The following is a 13,575-nucleotide window of genomic DNA, read 5'->3' on the forward strand; positions in this document are numbered from 1 at the left end:
GTGCATTGATTTTCTTTCATACATTCTTGCAAGTAAATTTCCAAGTAATTTGAGGATTTATTTATTAAATTATTTCTCAAAGCTGCGAGAGCTTTTGGATTCATTCGAACAGAATTCATATGTCCATTATATCCATACAACTCGTACTCAACACCACTTCACACATCTGAGTGGAAAGTTGTTTATTATTTTCCAAAAATGGCCCTTTTATCCGAAGAACTTTCTAGGTAAACTTATATTTTTTTCTCAAATTCACTAACAACGCCGCAGTATACTTCCAAATCCTGATTTCGACGATGAAGAGGAAGATTATGTGGAGAGGGAAACATCACATGCAGATGAAAGACAAATTGGTGTCAAATTTCACATTCCTCCCTATGGACAAAGAAAGGGATGGTTTCCTTCTTCACCTGAAGACTTTGGCGATGGTGGAGCTTTTCCCGAAATCCATGTAGCACAATATCCTTTGGATATGGGCAGAAAAAGGTCAGCTAAATCTGCTGGTAATACATTGGCTCTACAGGTCACTTCTTCGGGCGCTGTTGACTATAATGCCATTGCTCGACAAGGTCACGAACATGGAGAGTTGGTACAGGCAAGCTTTCGAGATTTGATCCCCTTACGTGCACGACTAGGTGTGGGAGAAATTTCGTTAGAGAAACCGTCTGACGAGCAAAAGCAAGAAGTAGCGAATAAAACTAAGCTTGCCTTACAAAAAATACTTTCCAAACAAATCGCTCAGTCTCAACCTAAAAGTGCTGTGGTACAACAACGTGACGATCCTGTATACATTCGATATACTCCTAGCAATCAAATGGGACAAGCACTTAGCAAACAGAGGATTATCAAAATGGTCACAGCTGAACAGGATCCCATGGAACCACCAAAATTCCGTCACAAAAAGGTTCCTCGTGGACCACCTTCTCCTCCTCCTCCCGTCTTGCATTCTCCTCCACGAAAAGTTTCTGCTCAAGAACAACAAGATTGGCAAATACCTCCGAGTATTTCTAATTGGAAAAATCCGAAAGGCTACACTATTCCATTGGATAAGCGGCTGGCCGCTGATGGTCGTGGTCTTAATGATGTTGAAATCAACGATGGATTTGCCAAATTTTCTGAAGCATTGTACACGGTGGAGCGTCAAGCTCGTGAAGAGGTCCGATATCGTGCCATAATGCGCCAAAAGATGGCTGAAAAGGAAAAGCAGGAAAAGGAGCAACGTTTATTTATGCTTGCTCAAAAAGCAAGGGAAGATCGTATGGGTAGAAATGCGGCTTCTTCGGGTCCTTCACATGCAAAACCCCGCTCTACTTCTGTCTCCTCTGAAGAAAGAAGTCGTTCCAGAGCTGGATCGTTCTCGCATCATTCAGAGTCAGAAAATGAAGATGAGGATTCAGAAGCTTTTCGCCGTCGTCAAGAACTTCGCCGCGAGCGAAGACGCCAAGCTGAAAAGGATCTTCGTCTCAGTCGAATGGGTGCTGAAAAACGTGCTAAGCTTGCTGAAAAAGATCGACCTCGTGATGTCGCTGAAAGGGTTGCTTTAGGACTTTCAAAACCATCAATGTCAAGCGATACAATGATCGATAGTAGATTATTTAATCAGGCTTCTGGCTTAGGATCCGGATTTCAAGACGAAGACAGTTACAATGTGTATGATAAACCGTGGCGGGCGGCACCTTCATCAACGTTATATAGACCGGGTGCTACTTTGTCCCGTCAAGTTGATGCATCTGCAGAATTGGAACGTATTACTAGTGAAAGTCGTTATGATGTACTAGGAAATGCGCATAAAAAGTTCAAAGGATCGGATGAAGTCGTAGAGGTATGTTTCAATATCTTATACTTTTACTTAAATACTAACTTTTCTTAGTCTCGTGCTGGCCCCGTCACTTTCGAGAAAGATATTGCTGATCCTTTTGGTGTAGATACTTTTTTGAATAATGTTTCTTCAAAGAAAACTTAATTCTATTCGATCCTTGACACTGTCAAAGAAAATGTACATTATTGTATGGTTTTATTCATTGGAATATGACTGTCTTAAAAATAAAAAAAAGTACAATTTACGTTTTGTGTTTTTTTTGGATCAAGGCAGTTAATTCAACAGAAGTTCATATTTAGTCTTAAAAATTAATGTTTATTCTTCTAATGATTAAAGAGCTAGTAAATTTGAGCATCGTTTTTATTTGTATTCTTGTTTCAACTCTGGTAAACCAGGATTATGAAAGTATTTTGGTACAAGATGTGAAAAAGAATTAAAAGTCTTCTATGTAGATAATTTAATTTGTATATTTAAAAATTTTTGATGAGGCATATTTATTTATTTATCTGTGCTTTTTATCACTGGACATTCGGTTGTTTGTTTATATTTCGCTGATAAACGCTGTTTGAAACAAACCTGAACCTACTAAAGAGCAAAATACAGATAGTTCGAGAAATAAATTTTTACGATGTCTTTGACTGAAAACCTTCAATTATTATTAAATTTGGATAGTCTACCATCCAAAAGGTATGTTATCGTTACAATCTAGTCATAAATTCATAAATCATTCATTAACAAATATACCACAGAGAAAATTTAATAAAAAGAAAAGAATGTGGTTTAACAATCATGCTTTGCGGAGCCTCAGGTACTGGAAAAACAACGTTCTTCAATACTCTTTTTGCTACTTCTTTGCAACCAGAAAAATCATATGAAACGGCTAAGGAGACCATAGCCAAAAAGACCTTAGAAGTTAAAAAGAATAAGGCCGTAATTGAAGAAGATGGTTTTCATATCAATCTTACGGTGCTCGACACCCCAGGGTTCGGTGATTTCATTGACAATACCAGTTGCTGGAATACGGTTGCAGAATATTTAGACGAACAACACGAAAGGTATCTAATTCATGATCAAAACTCTCTCCGTGTACCAAGGAAAGACACTAGAGTCCACGTTTGTCTCTACTTTATTACGCCAGTTTCGTTTGGAATGCTTCCTTTAGATGTGTTAGCTATGAAGGAGCTATCGACCCATGTAAACCTTGTGCCAGTAATAGCAAAGGCAGATACATTTACAACTCCCGAATTAACACAAATAAAGCAAAAAATTAGAAGGATCCTGGAAGCTCAATCAATCGACGTTTTCCATCCATCAACAGAGTATTCTGATTACGAAACTGCCGAATTACTAGATTCATCCTTACCTTACGCTATCATTTCCAGTGTAAATGAAGTTTGCAAAGACGATGGGGAAAAATCGCAAGGGCGTCGTTACCCATGGGGAACCTCTGAAATATATGAAGAAACACATTGTGATTTTTTAAAATTGAAGAAATTGCTAATTAATAGGCATATGCTCGAGCTTATAAATACAACTGAAACCAACATCTATGAACGATATCGTAGAGAGCAGCTTACGAATCGAAAGAGTGGCATTCCTAAGCTGAAAAAAGAGCATTACGAACGCTTGAACAATGAGAAACGTGCGATTCAACAAAAGATAACACAAATGACTAATGAAACTGAAAGCTTCTTTCAGGCCAAAGAAGAGAAAATGATTGAAACTCGAGATGCTTTGAATTCGGAACTTTCTGAATATCACGAAAGGATCCGTGCTTTGGAGACCCAAATTGAAAGTTTGAAAAGTTACAAGGGCCGCGGTCATAAAAAATGAAATACTGTATATTTCAAGTCTCAAGTCAAACTTTTAACTTTTCCATCTCCTTTTATTTGCTCATCTGATGGCTTTTTCTTACTAAATTTGCAATTACAAGAATACAAAAGTAAGTTAGACTTATCCTCTAACAATTTGAGAAGTCTTTGTTTCATAATATACTTTGCATTGGCAACTTTACGGGATTTGCCGTAAGCAACAATATTCCCGTGGCGGAAGAATGAAAACCCATAATACTTTGTTAAATGGAGTTCAGTATTTAACAATGTTTTGTGACTGGATTTCACCTCCTCGATGACACACTTTGTTCCGAAGTCTTCACATCCCTGATCTTTCAGTAATTGGTATACCTTGTGTTCAATATCTCCTTTAGCCTTAGTATGTGTCGCATCCCCTAACGAATTAAGAAAAAGAGGTAAAACGAATTGTAGAGATTGTAAACTAAACCCAGAATCCAAAAAAATGGCACATATCATAGCTTCTAAAGTATCTGAAATGAACTTTGGTGAATCAATTTCAAACCAGAACCACGGATTCTCTGAAGCAGTCTCCCTGAACGCTTCAATTAATTCTTGATATTCAAATATTGCATCACACATTGCTGCGCTTTCATGTTGGATATATTTGTGCAAATTCAAAACAAAGCCAATGTATGATAGACTCTTGTTACACACATAAAAAGATTTGTAATCAGTTAATTCGCCAGAAGTTGCGTTAGGATACTTTTTATAAAGGTATTGTACGATAATGTAATCCAATACAGCATCACCCAAAAACTCCAACTGTTGATAGTTTTCGTAAATACCTTGCTGAGACATCATGGAAGGATGAATAAATGCCAAATGGAGTAGTTTCTTGTTTTTAAATGAATATCCAATAGTTTCCTCTATATACGAGGAGTAAGGGAATTGAACATTTCTCAGTGAATCCGCATATGTATTTAAATCAAAATAATTGTTCCACTCATCCCAATTGCTGATATCCAGCAGACCAACGCTTAAAGATTTACAGATCTTGAGTGCTGAGTCAAGTCCACTGTCTAAAAGACATGCACCGATACTAGCTTCGACCATATCTGCTATCCTCTTAACCGATAATTTCTGTAAAACGGCGTAGCGGCACTTATCCGATGTGCTTTTCTGAAAACCATATGGACACCAATGACGGATTTCCAAGGGAGTCGAGAGAGCATACTTCGGCAACTCACAATCTATTGCTACTTTATACAAATTACAGTTGCTAATAATTTTCTTTCGATTAAAATGCAGTTGGTACTCTTGAGTATCAGGAAATTTCAAAAAAACTGTAATAGAAGCACCCAATTTTAGAAAGCAGTCTCCGTAAAACTCTAGACGATCGTAATCAAAATTCAATTGTGATTCCGCAGATGTTAAAGCCTGACAAGCAGTGTCAATTTTACAATCAAGTCGAAAGTGTTCGATAAAAGAAGAGGCGACCAATAAGTTTTCAATATGGTACAGTATGGAGGGTATTAGCAAGGCGCTGTTTTTCAAATGTCTAGAGACTGGGAGAATATAGAGGTCATTGATATAAAAACTGCGCACTTGCTGTGATTTGGGAATGGATTTAGCTCTATTGCCCCAAAGTGAATAATTTAATCGTAAAGGAAGTTTCTTACATAAGGCAGAAGGGGCCTTATCTTTCTTTTTAGCAGGAATCATAAATTCAGAATTGACAAATCCCTCAAAAGCATACTGTTCATATATTGACTGTGGATTTACTAATAATACAGTATCGGATTGCAAATCAGTAACATTTTGAACAGGTTCCGGTAATTTAAAAAAATTTTGGATAGTGTCAACATCTATCAGATTTTCTAAGAACCGGTAATCCGTGCATGACAAATTTAAAGGCGCAAGCCAGTAAGGAGTAGGTATTTGTTGCTCAAGAGAAGTAGATAAACCGAATTGAAGTAGATAACGAGTTGATTTTTTTAACAACTCAAGCAGATGAGAATCGATCTTAAAACTATCCTCAATCGTTTCTAAAACAATTTTAACTCGGGGGCCAACAGTCGAATTAAGAATAAAGCTATCAATTTTGGGGAATGAATGAGCTTGTACAAACACTAAGGGATGGAATATATGATTGTCTCCTTCATTAGCATCAGTATAAAGTAAAGAGACGAAGCAACGTGTAATATCTTCAGGAACTTTCATCCAACTTTTTGGTACATAGCGCTCATATGTCTCGATATAACCTTCATCTTTTAGCTCGTCTTCCTCAAGAGTTTCAAGGTCGGCAATTTTTCTTCTAAAATCTAGGGGTTTTAAATGTTTGTCTATAAGACCCATACGAATCAGATCCAAACACATGATGAACGCAGCATTCTGTTTGGCTTTCCTAATTGATTTAGCGGGAGATCCTTGAGCCGCTGGAACTTTGCAGGCTTTTGGCAATTCTACCTCAAAACAATACCAACCTGAAAGACAGGGTTGAGCTGTAAAAGTGGGATAATATCTTGTGTATACGTCTCTTGAAAGTGTGTTACAAAAGTTATAAAGCAGACTAACTGCATACAACCCTGTGAGTAAAGCACCAGTCTCGCCAACTTCATAGACGATATCATCAGTCACACGTTCTCTTTCCTCACATACCAATGAATCAAAAATATTCGAATTGCTGAGCTCTGAAAGGGCAAATTTAAGATTTTTTTCTTCGTGTAGAATGCGTTCATGAATTAACAACTCTTCTGTGTTTAAAAAAATTAGAAACTTTGAAGCCATTGCTCTCGCTCTACCTCGAGATTGGACATACTGGGTGACAGTCCGACAAATATTGAAGCGTATAACTAAGTTACATGATGGTACATCGATACCTTCTTCTGCAACTGCAGTAGCAATTAAAACATTATATTTTCCAGTCTTAAACTTATGAAGGGTATCTTTTTGCCTCCTGAATGTCATAGAAAATTCACCCTGATCGGACGGTCCATGTCCTATAAAAGAATGAGCGCGGATGTTAGGCAGATTAAGAGTTTTCATAAACAAACTTAAAGTAAACGCCGTAGCTTTTCTTTCAACGAAAATAACCGTACGAACGCTATCACTTTTGCGGTAAGTAGCCTTTAACAATTCTAAGAGTTTAAAGACTTTATCAGTAACATCAGTGGAATCAAAAACAGGGATTCTAGGGCCATTGTCTGAATATTTGTTATTTTTCCAATCTTCAACAAATATTTTTAACCGGTCAATTGCCAGTTCCTCGTCATCTGACAACTGCTTCCCTAAAGCCTTTTTTTTTAATCTTTTCGTTTCCACAAAATCAACCAAATATAACCAAACTTGCTCCCCAAACCAAAGACCCATATCTATGGTTTCTGCTAAAGCAGTCTTAACAGCCCGAGAAATTAACTTGCATCCTTGAAGAGTTTCCTCGCATTTCTTGATAATAGAATCCGAGGGTGGCACAACCAACTTATTGGAATACATTACATAGCTTTCTTCGGGAAGACAGAAGTAATCGGCTAGCTCGTTTTCCGAAACCACGTGTGCTTTAGAATCAAATAATTGCTCCCATTGATACAGTCGATGGTATAAGTTTCCTTTTTTTCCAGTGAATGGTGAAGCAGTCATACCAAAAATTCTTGGTAGGGTGAAATGTTTTTTTGACAATACTGCTTTGGCTCTGTGATAAAAATCATTCATGATGCGAGCATACGCATCATTTCCAATTGCATGATGACATTCGTCGAATATAATTAAATTCAAATCATTTATTGAAAGAAAACCTCTTGCAAGAAACAAATAGAACAAATCTGCAGTAATAACAATCACATTATACTTCAATATAATATTAGTCAACAACTGCTCGCTCATTTCTATAGATAATTCGCCATAAAACATGCCAACCTTAGCCGGTAGTTGAGATCGAATGTATTCCGCTTGTTGAAATACCAAAGGGACTTTGTTGACGAGAAAAACTGATATTTTTTTATGTTCAAGATTTGATTCTTGGATTAAAATTTGCTCCTCGAGCTTTTGTTTTATCAACTTCACAGCAAGTAATGTCTTACCAGCGCCCGTTCTCATAACAAGTAAAGTATTTTGCTTGCTCGCGATATTATACACATCTTGTTGATATTTACGTAAAAGTTGAGGAAGTAGAAAACTTGAAATATCCATTCAAAAAGAAAATAAAGGCGGAAGGTTTCATTCAATTGACGAGAAATTTGTCTCTTAAAAAATAATGAATCCTAAGCTATTCAAATAAACATGCATATGTTCATCTTTACCAGAAGAAAAAGAACAATCACACGAGCAGAATACTTCCTATAATTGTTTGTGAGATTGATAAAAACAGACGCAATACTATTGATAGCTTCTAAATTCGTTGTTAAGGGGAATCATTACACTTATAGATTCTGGTGTTTTAAGAGAAAAGTAGGTGGTAGTTTTTTACAACATAAGTTACGCACTTTAATAAAAAATGATTAAACGCCTATGCTTTATTTTAAAATGTTTAAAAAAAAAAAAAAAAAAAAAAGGAAAATTGCATATACATATTATTATTAAATCAATATTATTGAATGAAGAAAGGACTGTACGACTTGCTTGTAAATCCGTGAAATTCAGTTACGTTGAATTACTGGTTTCCAATGCTTTATGCTAGAATGATTCGGTTTTTTAAGAATTATTTACATAATATTTTAATAATAAATACATACATATATATCTGTTTACGCGTTCACTGCCTGCTCTTATCGGAACATAGGAAAACTTATTAAAAAAATATTAGAAAACATTAAACATACAATACTTTTTTATTATAAAGTGGTAAAAGCGAAATTATCAATAATAGAAAAACTGCTTTCGTAGAAAACCAATACAACATTTACAATGAATTAGTTTTTTAAATAAAATAGAAGTTGAGAAGTTGCTAATTAGTATCCACTTAATGATGAAAACAATATTATTTGAAGTCTCTAAAATGAAAAGTATTCAAATTTTTAAAAAATTTTAAAACATTCTCGCTCGTTTACACAGACTGCAGTCTTTCAATAAACATAAGCGAATGCACAATTTTGCCAGATGCCTTGCCCATGTCCATCAGTATAGGTATTAGGATGACAAGATCGATTTAGTACACAAACAAGAGAACGAATGAATTTCAGAGCTTGTAGCACAAGACCATTAACAAGAATCATATTCAATATGAGAGCAGCACAACTATCAAGTTCAGAGTATAAGTGATAAGTCTATATGAAGTTATTTTAATAAAACGAAAAATAGTATGAAAAAAAAATTCGAAGACACGAAATTAAAAACAACAGGACAAAAAAAAGGAAAAAAAGAATACAAAACCAGAGAGTTTAATATAGAAAAGCTCTGAAAAAAAGATGGATGCACGTTCACTCTTTGTTTAAGCCCAAAATGCATCGAATTATTTATGCTTGAATATTTTTGTTAAAAGATGCTTATGAAATAAAAGTAGTCTCATTAAAAAGCGTGGCTTCATCTTCAATAACCTCGTCACCCATCTTCAGTGTAAATTTGACAGGTGAGAAATATTGGTAGATGAAAGGTTTCGTTCCAGAGACTCCATGGACGAAACCCTTAAGCCAAGATGGTATCTCGGCAAGAACGTCGATGCGTTGAAGACGTCTTCCCAAAGGAGCATCGACTGAAAGATGAATATCTTCGGTGTATGTTTCAGCATCCTTTCCGTCCCATTCGTAGGAAATGCGAGTGGGTTCATGCCATTCCGTATCGGGATCGAGTGTGGTCTCAACGTGCTCAATAGTATTATCGACAGTTGCACTAATAATTTTGTCTTTCATAGCGATACCACCAATATTGACAATAGTAGAACCATAGCTAGGGGGTGTCTTGAACTGCATCATGATGGCGGTAAACTTTTTATGCTGCAAGAGGGCAAACTCCCAAGATGAAGCAAGATGGTGGGGTTTGCCATTTTGGAGTGCATGAACAAACATGCCGGGACCAGTGACATCCACAACTCTACCCCTTGCAACGATGCTACCTTCAACACGAGTGCGAGGCCAAAAGGTATGCTTCATGGAAGCCCAGGGCTTACTAGGATCTGTTCCATAAGTAGAATTTCCATCTTCACCGATTTTAAAAGGAGGAGCGTCTTGATGGACAGTTATATCGATGATGGAGTCCATGTTGATGGAGGCACGAATTCGGTAACGCTTTTGGTCTTCCAACACGACAGAGCAATTTTTGGCGACAAAGGAGGTTTTGTCATTTTCAAAGCTAAATTGATCCATGTTGGTAGAAGTCCACAAATCGTTTTCAGGATGCTTCAAATCGAAAATGCGACACGTAGATTGAGCGGTGGTTGTCCAAGAACCCAAGTTGGAATGTATCAATTGAACAAAGCACATATAGTCACCCTCATTTGGCTTGATATAAAAGACTTGCGTTTCCACATGGCTGGAAGAGGGAGTGCTCCATTTGAAGTCGTCGGCTTCAAGCCTATGGAAAGGATTAATGCCCTGAACGGATGCAGTGACGGGTTGGATAGCCTCAGGACCATAAACGGGTTCCGCTGTGCCAGTATAGTAGGATATGCTAAAATCGAGTTAGAAATAATAAAAAACAGTAAAAACAAGTTATTAGAATAGACAACTGAATGTTTTGTAAGACAACACGAAAAAAATGGATTCAAATAGCAGATGTCTGATAGATGAAAAAAACGGAAAAGAAAAAAGAATTTTGTTTTTTGCTCATCGAATTTAAAAAAAAATTTTTAAGACAAAAAAAATAATCGAAAACATGAAGGAAATGTCAGTGAATACATATCGATATCCAATTATTAGTCGATTATATTACCGTTTTTATTCATAGGACAAACACTCGATCCGTTTTTAGGGGTCCATATTTTTACAACCTCTAATCAAGCCAAAGAGTACCAAAAATTGAACATACACATTGTAAATCACTGTATAAATCCATTCTTTTGCGTTTGAATTACAAATCCTCGCTGAAACGAAGAAAAAAGCACTCGGCAGCGATCGAATCCAAATGTCCAGTTGTACTTACCTAGATTGTAGCCAGGCCTTCATGATTAATTAAAATGAAAAATGAGAAAATGAAAAAGCTAGGAACACACAAAGCAAAAGATAGGCGACCAGCAAACGGAGAGAGGACACGTTAATGGCCTAAAAAATAGGACAAAGAAAATGTTGGTAAAGGATAACTAAGATGAGCTGGGAAAACAAAAGCACTTAGTGCAATTCGTTACGGAACCGAAGCAGCCAAAAAAATGGAATGATGATTGTTTAGTGATTGACGTAATGCAAAACGCTATAATACTTTTATGAGATACAACGTATAAGAAGGTGGTTTTAGCATTGTCTTGGGTTCCTCATCATTCCGTATGCTCCCGTTGTCGTAGTGGAACATAATTTCTGTTAAACATTATTACGCATAGAAAAATTAAATACCTTATTAAATAATTGTGTACTATTTCATAGGTTTTGTTGTATGAGAATAAAGCTTTCGGTGGTTGAAGATCGATAATGATCTAATAACGAAAATTTTTAAAGTGTAGAACATACATGTTAAAGCATATAGCGGAATACTTTATTTTATTTACAGAGCGGACAAATGTTAATTTCGGAAAACTGCCTAGATAGTAGCAGGCCGACGCTAGACATATACCGGGGAACTATGGAAAATCACAATTAAACATTGTTCCACCTTACGTATACAGAAGAAAGTTCGAAGAATTTATGTAAGTTTCACTTTGTTTAAGTAATGATTTGTAAAAAACATCAAGCTTTCCGTTTTCCAACGACGTTTGGTATCGGCGTGTGACATAGCGAGAGTGTAAACAGAGATGGATAAACGAGTAATTATCTGCGCAGAAAAGCACGATTCTCTTGTTTATTAGTGCTGAAGAGACCCACATTCTGTGGATCTACACATTCAATATCAGACCCTTAGCCTGAATGAATCCAGGTATGGCACTGTCTTAACGAATTAGCTCCCATTCATCCTACACGCTTCCGTTGGGCTGGAAATTGCCTCGTAGGGTGCAGACGCCCATGAAAATTTACCTGCCGTACACGAAATATTGAAGTTGACCATGGTGATGTTGCCCGAGACGAAAATTGATGTTTTATTTACATCGGCACGAGATTAGATAGCTGGCAAAGAAGATGCGGCTGTTTTATCTAAGTCAAATAATATAACTATATACACGTATAAAGTGATACACGATATAAATATAATAATATAGAAGAAAACTATGTTAACGTAGTACTTAATTGTAATTAGTAAATCGCAACGTTTCATTTATTGTTTACAAGCAAAAGACCAAGTGATTTCCATGGAAATAGCACATCGAGAGAAAAACCAATAAAAGTATTTTGCAAATAAAATAAAAAATGATGAAGTATTTATGTTATAGCTTTTCAGAGAAGAGAAGAAAAGAGAATGAACTGCTAAGTAGGATATAGCAAACAACACGAGTATTTTTACCATCTCATTTCCATACAAAAATACCATGTCAATGTCGATAAAACGAGAGCTGTAAACTCTTTTATTTCATCATCTCTAAACACTGGCATTCTTCCACTTTATTTCCTTCTTTCGCTTTGCCTTTTCCAATGCTAAGGTACATGTTACCTAAACAGTTGTTTACATAGTATACTTTTGGATGGGTATTTTAATAGGTACTTTTCCACCACGAAGAAGACCAACTCTCCATGAAACGGAAAATCATGTAAAGAAAAAGAATTGGAGATGCGGTAAAGGTATTAAATGTTTTTTCAAACCTAGTGATCAAGTTTATTTAGTTGGCCAAGTTGATTGTCGGTTTTTACTCCACCACAATGCGAAAAACAAACAATTTCCCCTAATATTTGTTACTAATTTTATAACCAGCTTGCCCAATTTTCAGTTTCCTCTGTTCTTTTTCGTGTCTTTGCTGCATTTGTATAGGCGACCACGAAATCAGATATCGACGCGTAAATATACTCCCCATACGCAGTCAGGCAGGCGTTAAACATTGCCTTTTGTAATTGTCATTATTCTGCTCAATCAAATTTCAATCGCACAATCAATTTCTCTAAAAACAACAAAACTTGTGGAAAGTGAATAGAAGTTATTGAGTCCTTCCATTGAAAGCGTTTAGAGTCAACCCTAAAATCGCTTTAATTTTGCTTCTGCGCCGATTTTTACATAGACTATCTGCTTTCTATACTACCTATGCCTTTGGCGGCTTGCCCTCGACAGTCGCATTTCAATTTCGGCCAACGATTTTTGACCGCTTCGTTAATTGGTATTATAGCTTCGCTTATGCTTCGGTACTGGTCAATTCGAAAAGAAAGTACATTTGACGTTGCTTTCTCATTTATATTTTTTTACAGGTGTTAAAATTCAAGAGCAGTTGCTTCATTAAATGCGTTTTCTTTACGATATTGTAAGATTTTGGTCCAACCACCGATTCCTTATGAGACACACTTGTTTTTAACGAGGTTTTGTCCTAATTGCCCTACGCTAGATTTAACTGCGCGGTATCTAGGCAAACTTGCTTGGCCGTGACATTGAGCTAGTATGATGATATTCGACCCTTTTATATTGACTGAGCTTAAATGGTACGCCGTGATAACTTGACTACAAAATATACTTAGTTCCATTATCGGTCGTTCCTTATCGGCACACAAACAAGGGTATCAGAAAAGCAATCCGTATTACAATTATAAAAGTAAGGCCTTCCCTCTAAAAAGTCAAAAGTTTTGGATTTTACATCTAGGGCTTAAACGAGTTTGTACCAAATTGGTTATCTGCAACTTTAAAGTGGACATTCTGCGTTGAACTTTGCTAGCACTACTGCTTTAGAGATTATTGACATCCTACAGTCGTTTGCCATTTAATTAAAAAAAAAAAGGGAATTCGCAAGTCTTCTTGGAACTCTGTAAATCATCTTTT

At 36.3% G+C, this 13,575-nt stretch overlaps 5 protein-coding genes and 6 long non-coding RNA genes across 11 annotated transcripts; 7 read left to right on the plus strand and 4 right to left on the minus strand.

Annotated features, from left to right (window-relative positions):
- Positions 1-90: 90 nt before the first annotated feature.
- Positions 91-348, minus strand: SPOM_SPNCRNA.7400. Its single transcript, NR_196737.1, has one exon. It is a non-coding gene; the product is annotated as a non-coding RNA (long non-coding RNA).
- On the plus strand, positions 150-2,171 carry prp45 (Prp19 complex subunit Prp45). Its single transcript, NM_001023203.3, has 3 exons — positions 150-227; positions 271-1,822; positions 1,871-2,171. Exons 1-3 carry the CDS (start codon positions 199-201, stop codon positions 1,961-1,963), a joined length of 1,674 nt encoding a protein of 557 aa, NP_588213.1. The 5' UTR covers positions 150-198; the 3' UTR covers positions 1,964-2,171.
- Positions 2,172-2,397: 226 nt separating this feature from the next.
- Positions 2,398-4,358, plus strand: spn6 (septin Spn6). Its single transcript, NM_001355920.2, has 2 exons — positions 2,398-2,506; positions 2,569-4,358. Exons 1-2 carry the CDS (start codon positions 2,448-2,450, stop codon positions 3,650-3,652), a joined length of 1,143 nt encoding a protein of 380 aa, NP_001342876.1. The 5' UTR covers positions 2,398-2,447; the 3' UTR covers positions 3,653-4,358.
- On the minus strand, positions 2,456-8,064 carry dcr1 (dicer). Its single transcript, NM_001023205.3, has one exon. The coding sequence runs from the start codon at positions 7,795-7,797 to the stop codon at positions 3,673-3,675; it is 4,125 nt and encodes a 1,374-aa protein (NP_588215.2). The 5' UTR covers positions 7,798-8,064; the 3' UTR covers positions 2,456-3,672.
- On the plus strand, positions 6,218-7,612 carry SPOM_SPNCRNA.7401. Its single transcript, NR_196738.1, has one exon. It is a non-coding gene; the product is annotated as a non-coding RNA (long non-coding RNA).
- On the plus strand, positions 7,739-8,396 carry SPOM_SPNCRNA.7402. Its single transcript, NR_196739.1, has one exon. It is a non-coding gene; the product is annotated as a non-coding RNA (long non-coding RNA).
- A 154-nt stretch (positions 8,397-8,550) lies between these two features.
- On the minus strand, positions 8,551-10,828 carry svf1 (ER to Golgi ceramide transport protein, lipocalin superfamily Svf1). Its single transcript, NM_001023206.3, has 2 exons — positions 10,681-10,828; positions 8,551-10,209 (listed from the first exon to the last, which is right to left on the minus strand). The coding sequence occupies exons 1-2, from the start codon at positions 10,701-10,703 to the stop codon at positions 9,090-9,092; spliced, it is 1,143 nt and encodes a 380-aa protein (NP_588216.1). The 5' UTR covers positions 10,704-10,828; the 3' UTR covers positions 8,551-9,089.
- On the plus strand, positions 10,448-11,037 carry SPOM_SPNCRNA.7403. Its single transcript, NR_196740.1, has one exon. It is a non-coding gene; the product is annotated as a non-coding RNA (long non-coding RNA).
- A 172-nt stretch (positions 11,038-11,209) lies between these two features.
- Positions 11,210-13,545, minus strand: SPOM_SPNCRNA.7404. The gene has a single exon (NR_196741.1). It is a non-coding gene; the product is annotated as a non-coding RNA (long non-coding RNA).
- Positions 11,569-11,850, plus strand: prl51. The gene has a single exon (NR_150887.1). It is a non-coding gene; the product is annotated as a non-coding RNA, poly(A)-bearing (long non-coding RNA).
- On the plus strand, positions 12,302-12,649 carry mug42 (the record flags this gene model as incomplete). The annotated part of the gene is made up of 1 exon (NM_001023207.1): positions 12,302-12,649. One exon carries the CDS (start codon positions 12,302-12,304, stop codon positions 12,647-12,649), a length of 348 nt encoding a protein of 115 aa, NP_588217.1.
- Positions 13,546-13,575: the final 30 nt, after the last annotated feature.

This window comes from Schizosaccharomyces pombe (genome assembly GCF_000002945.2).
Source record: "Schizosaccharomyces pombe strain 972h- genome assembly, chromosome: III".
Classification (NCBI taxonomy): Eukaryota; Fungi; Ascomycota; class Schizosaccharomycetes; order Schizosaccharomycetales; family Schizosaccharomycetaceae; genus Schizosaccharomyces; species Schizosaccharomyces pombe.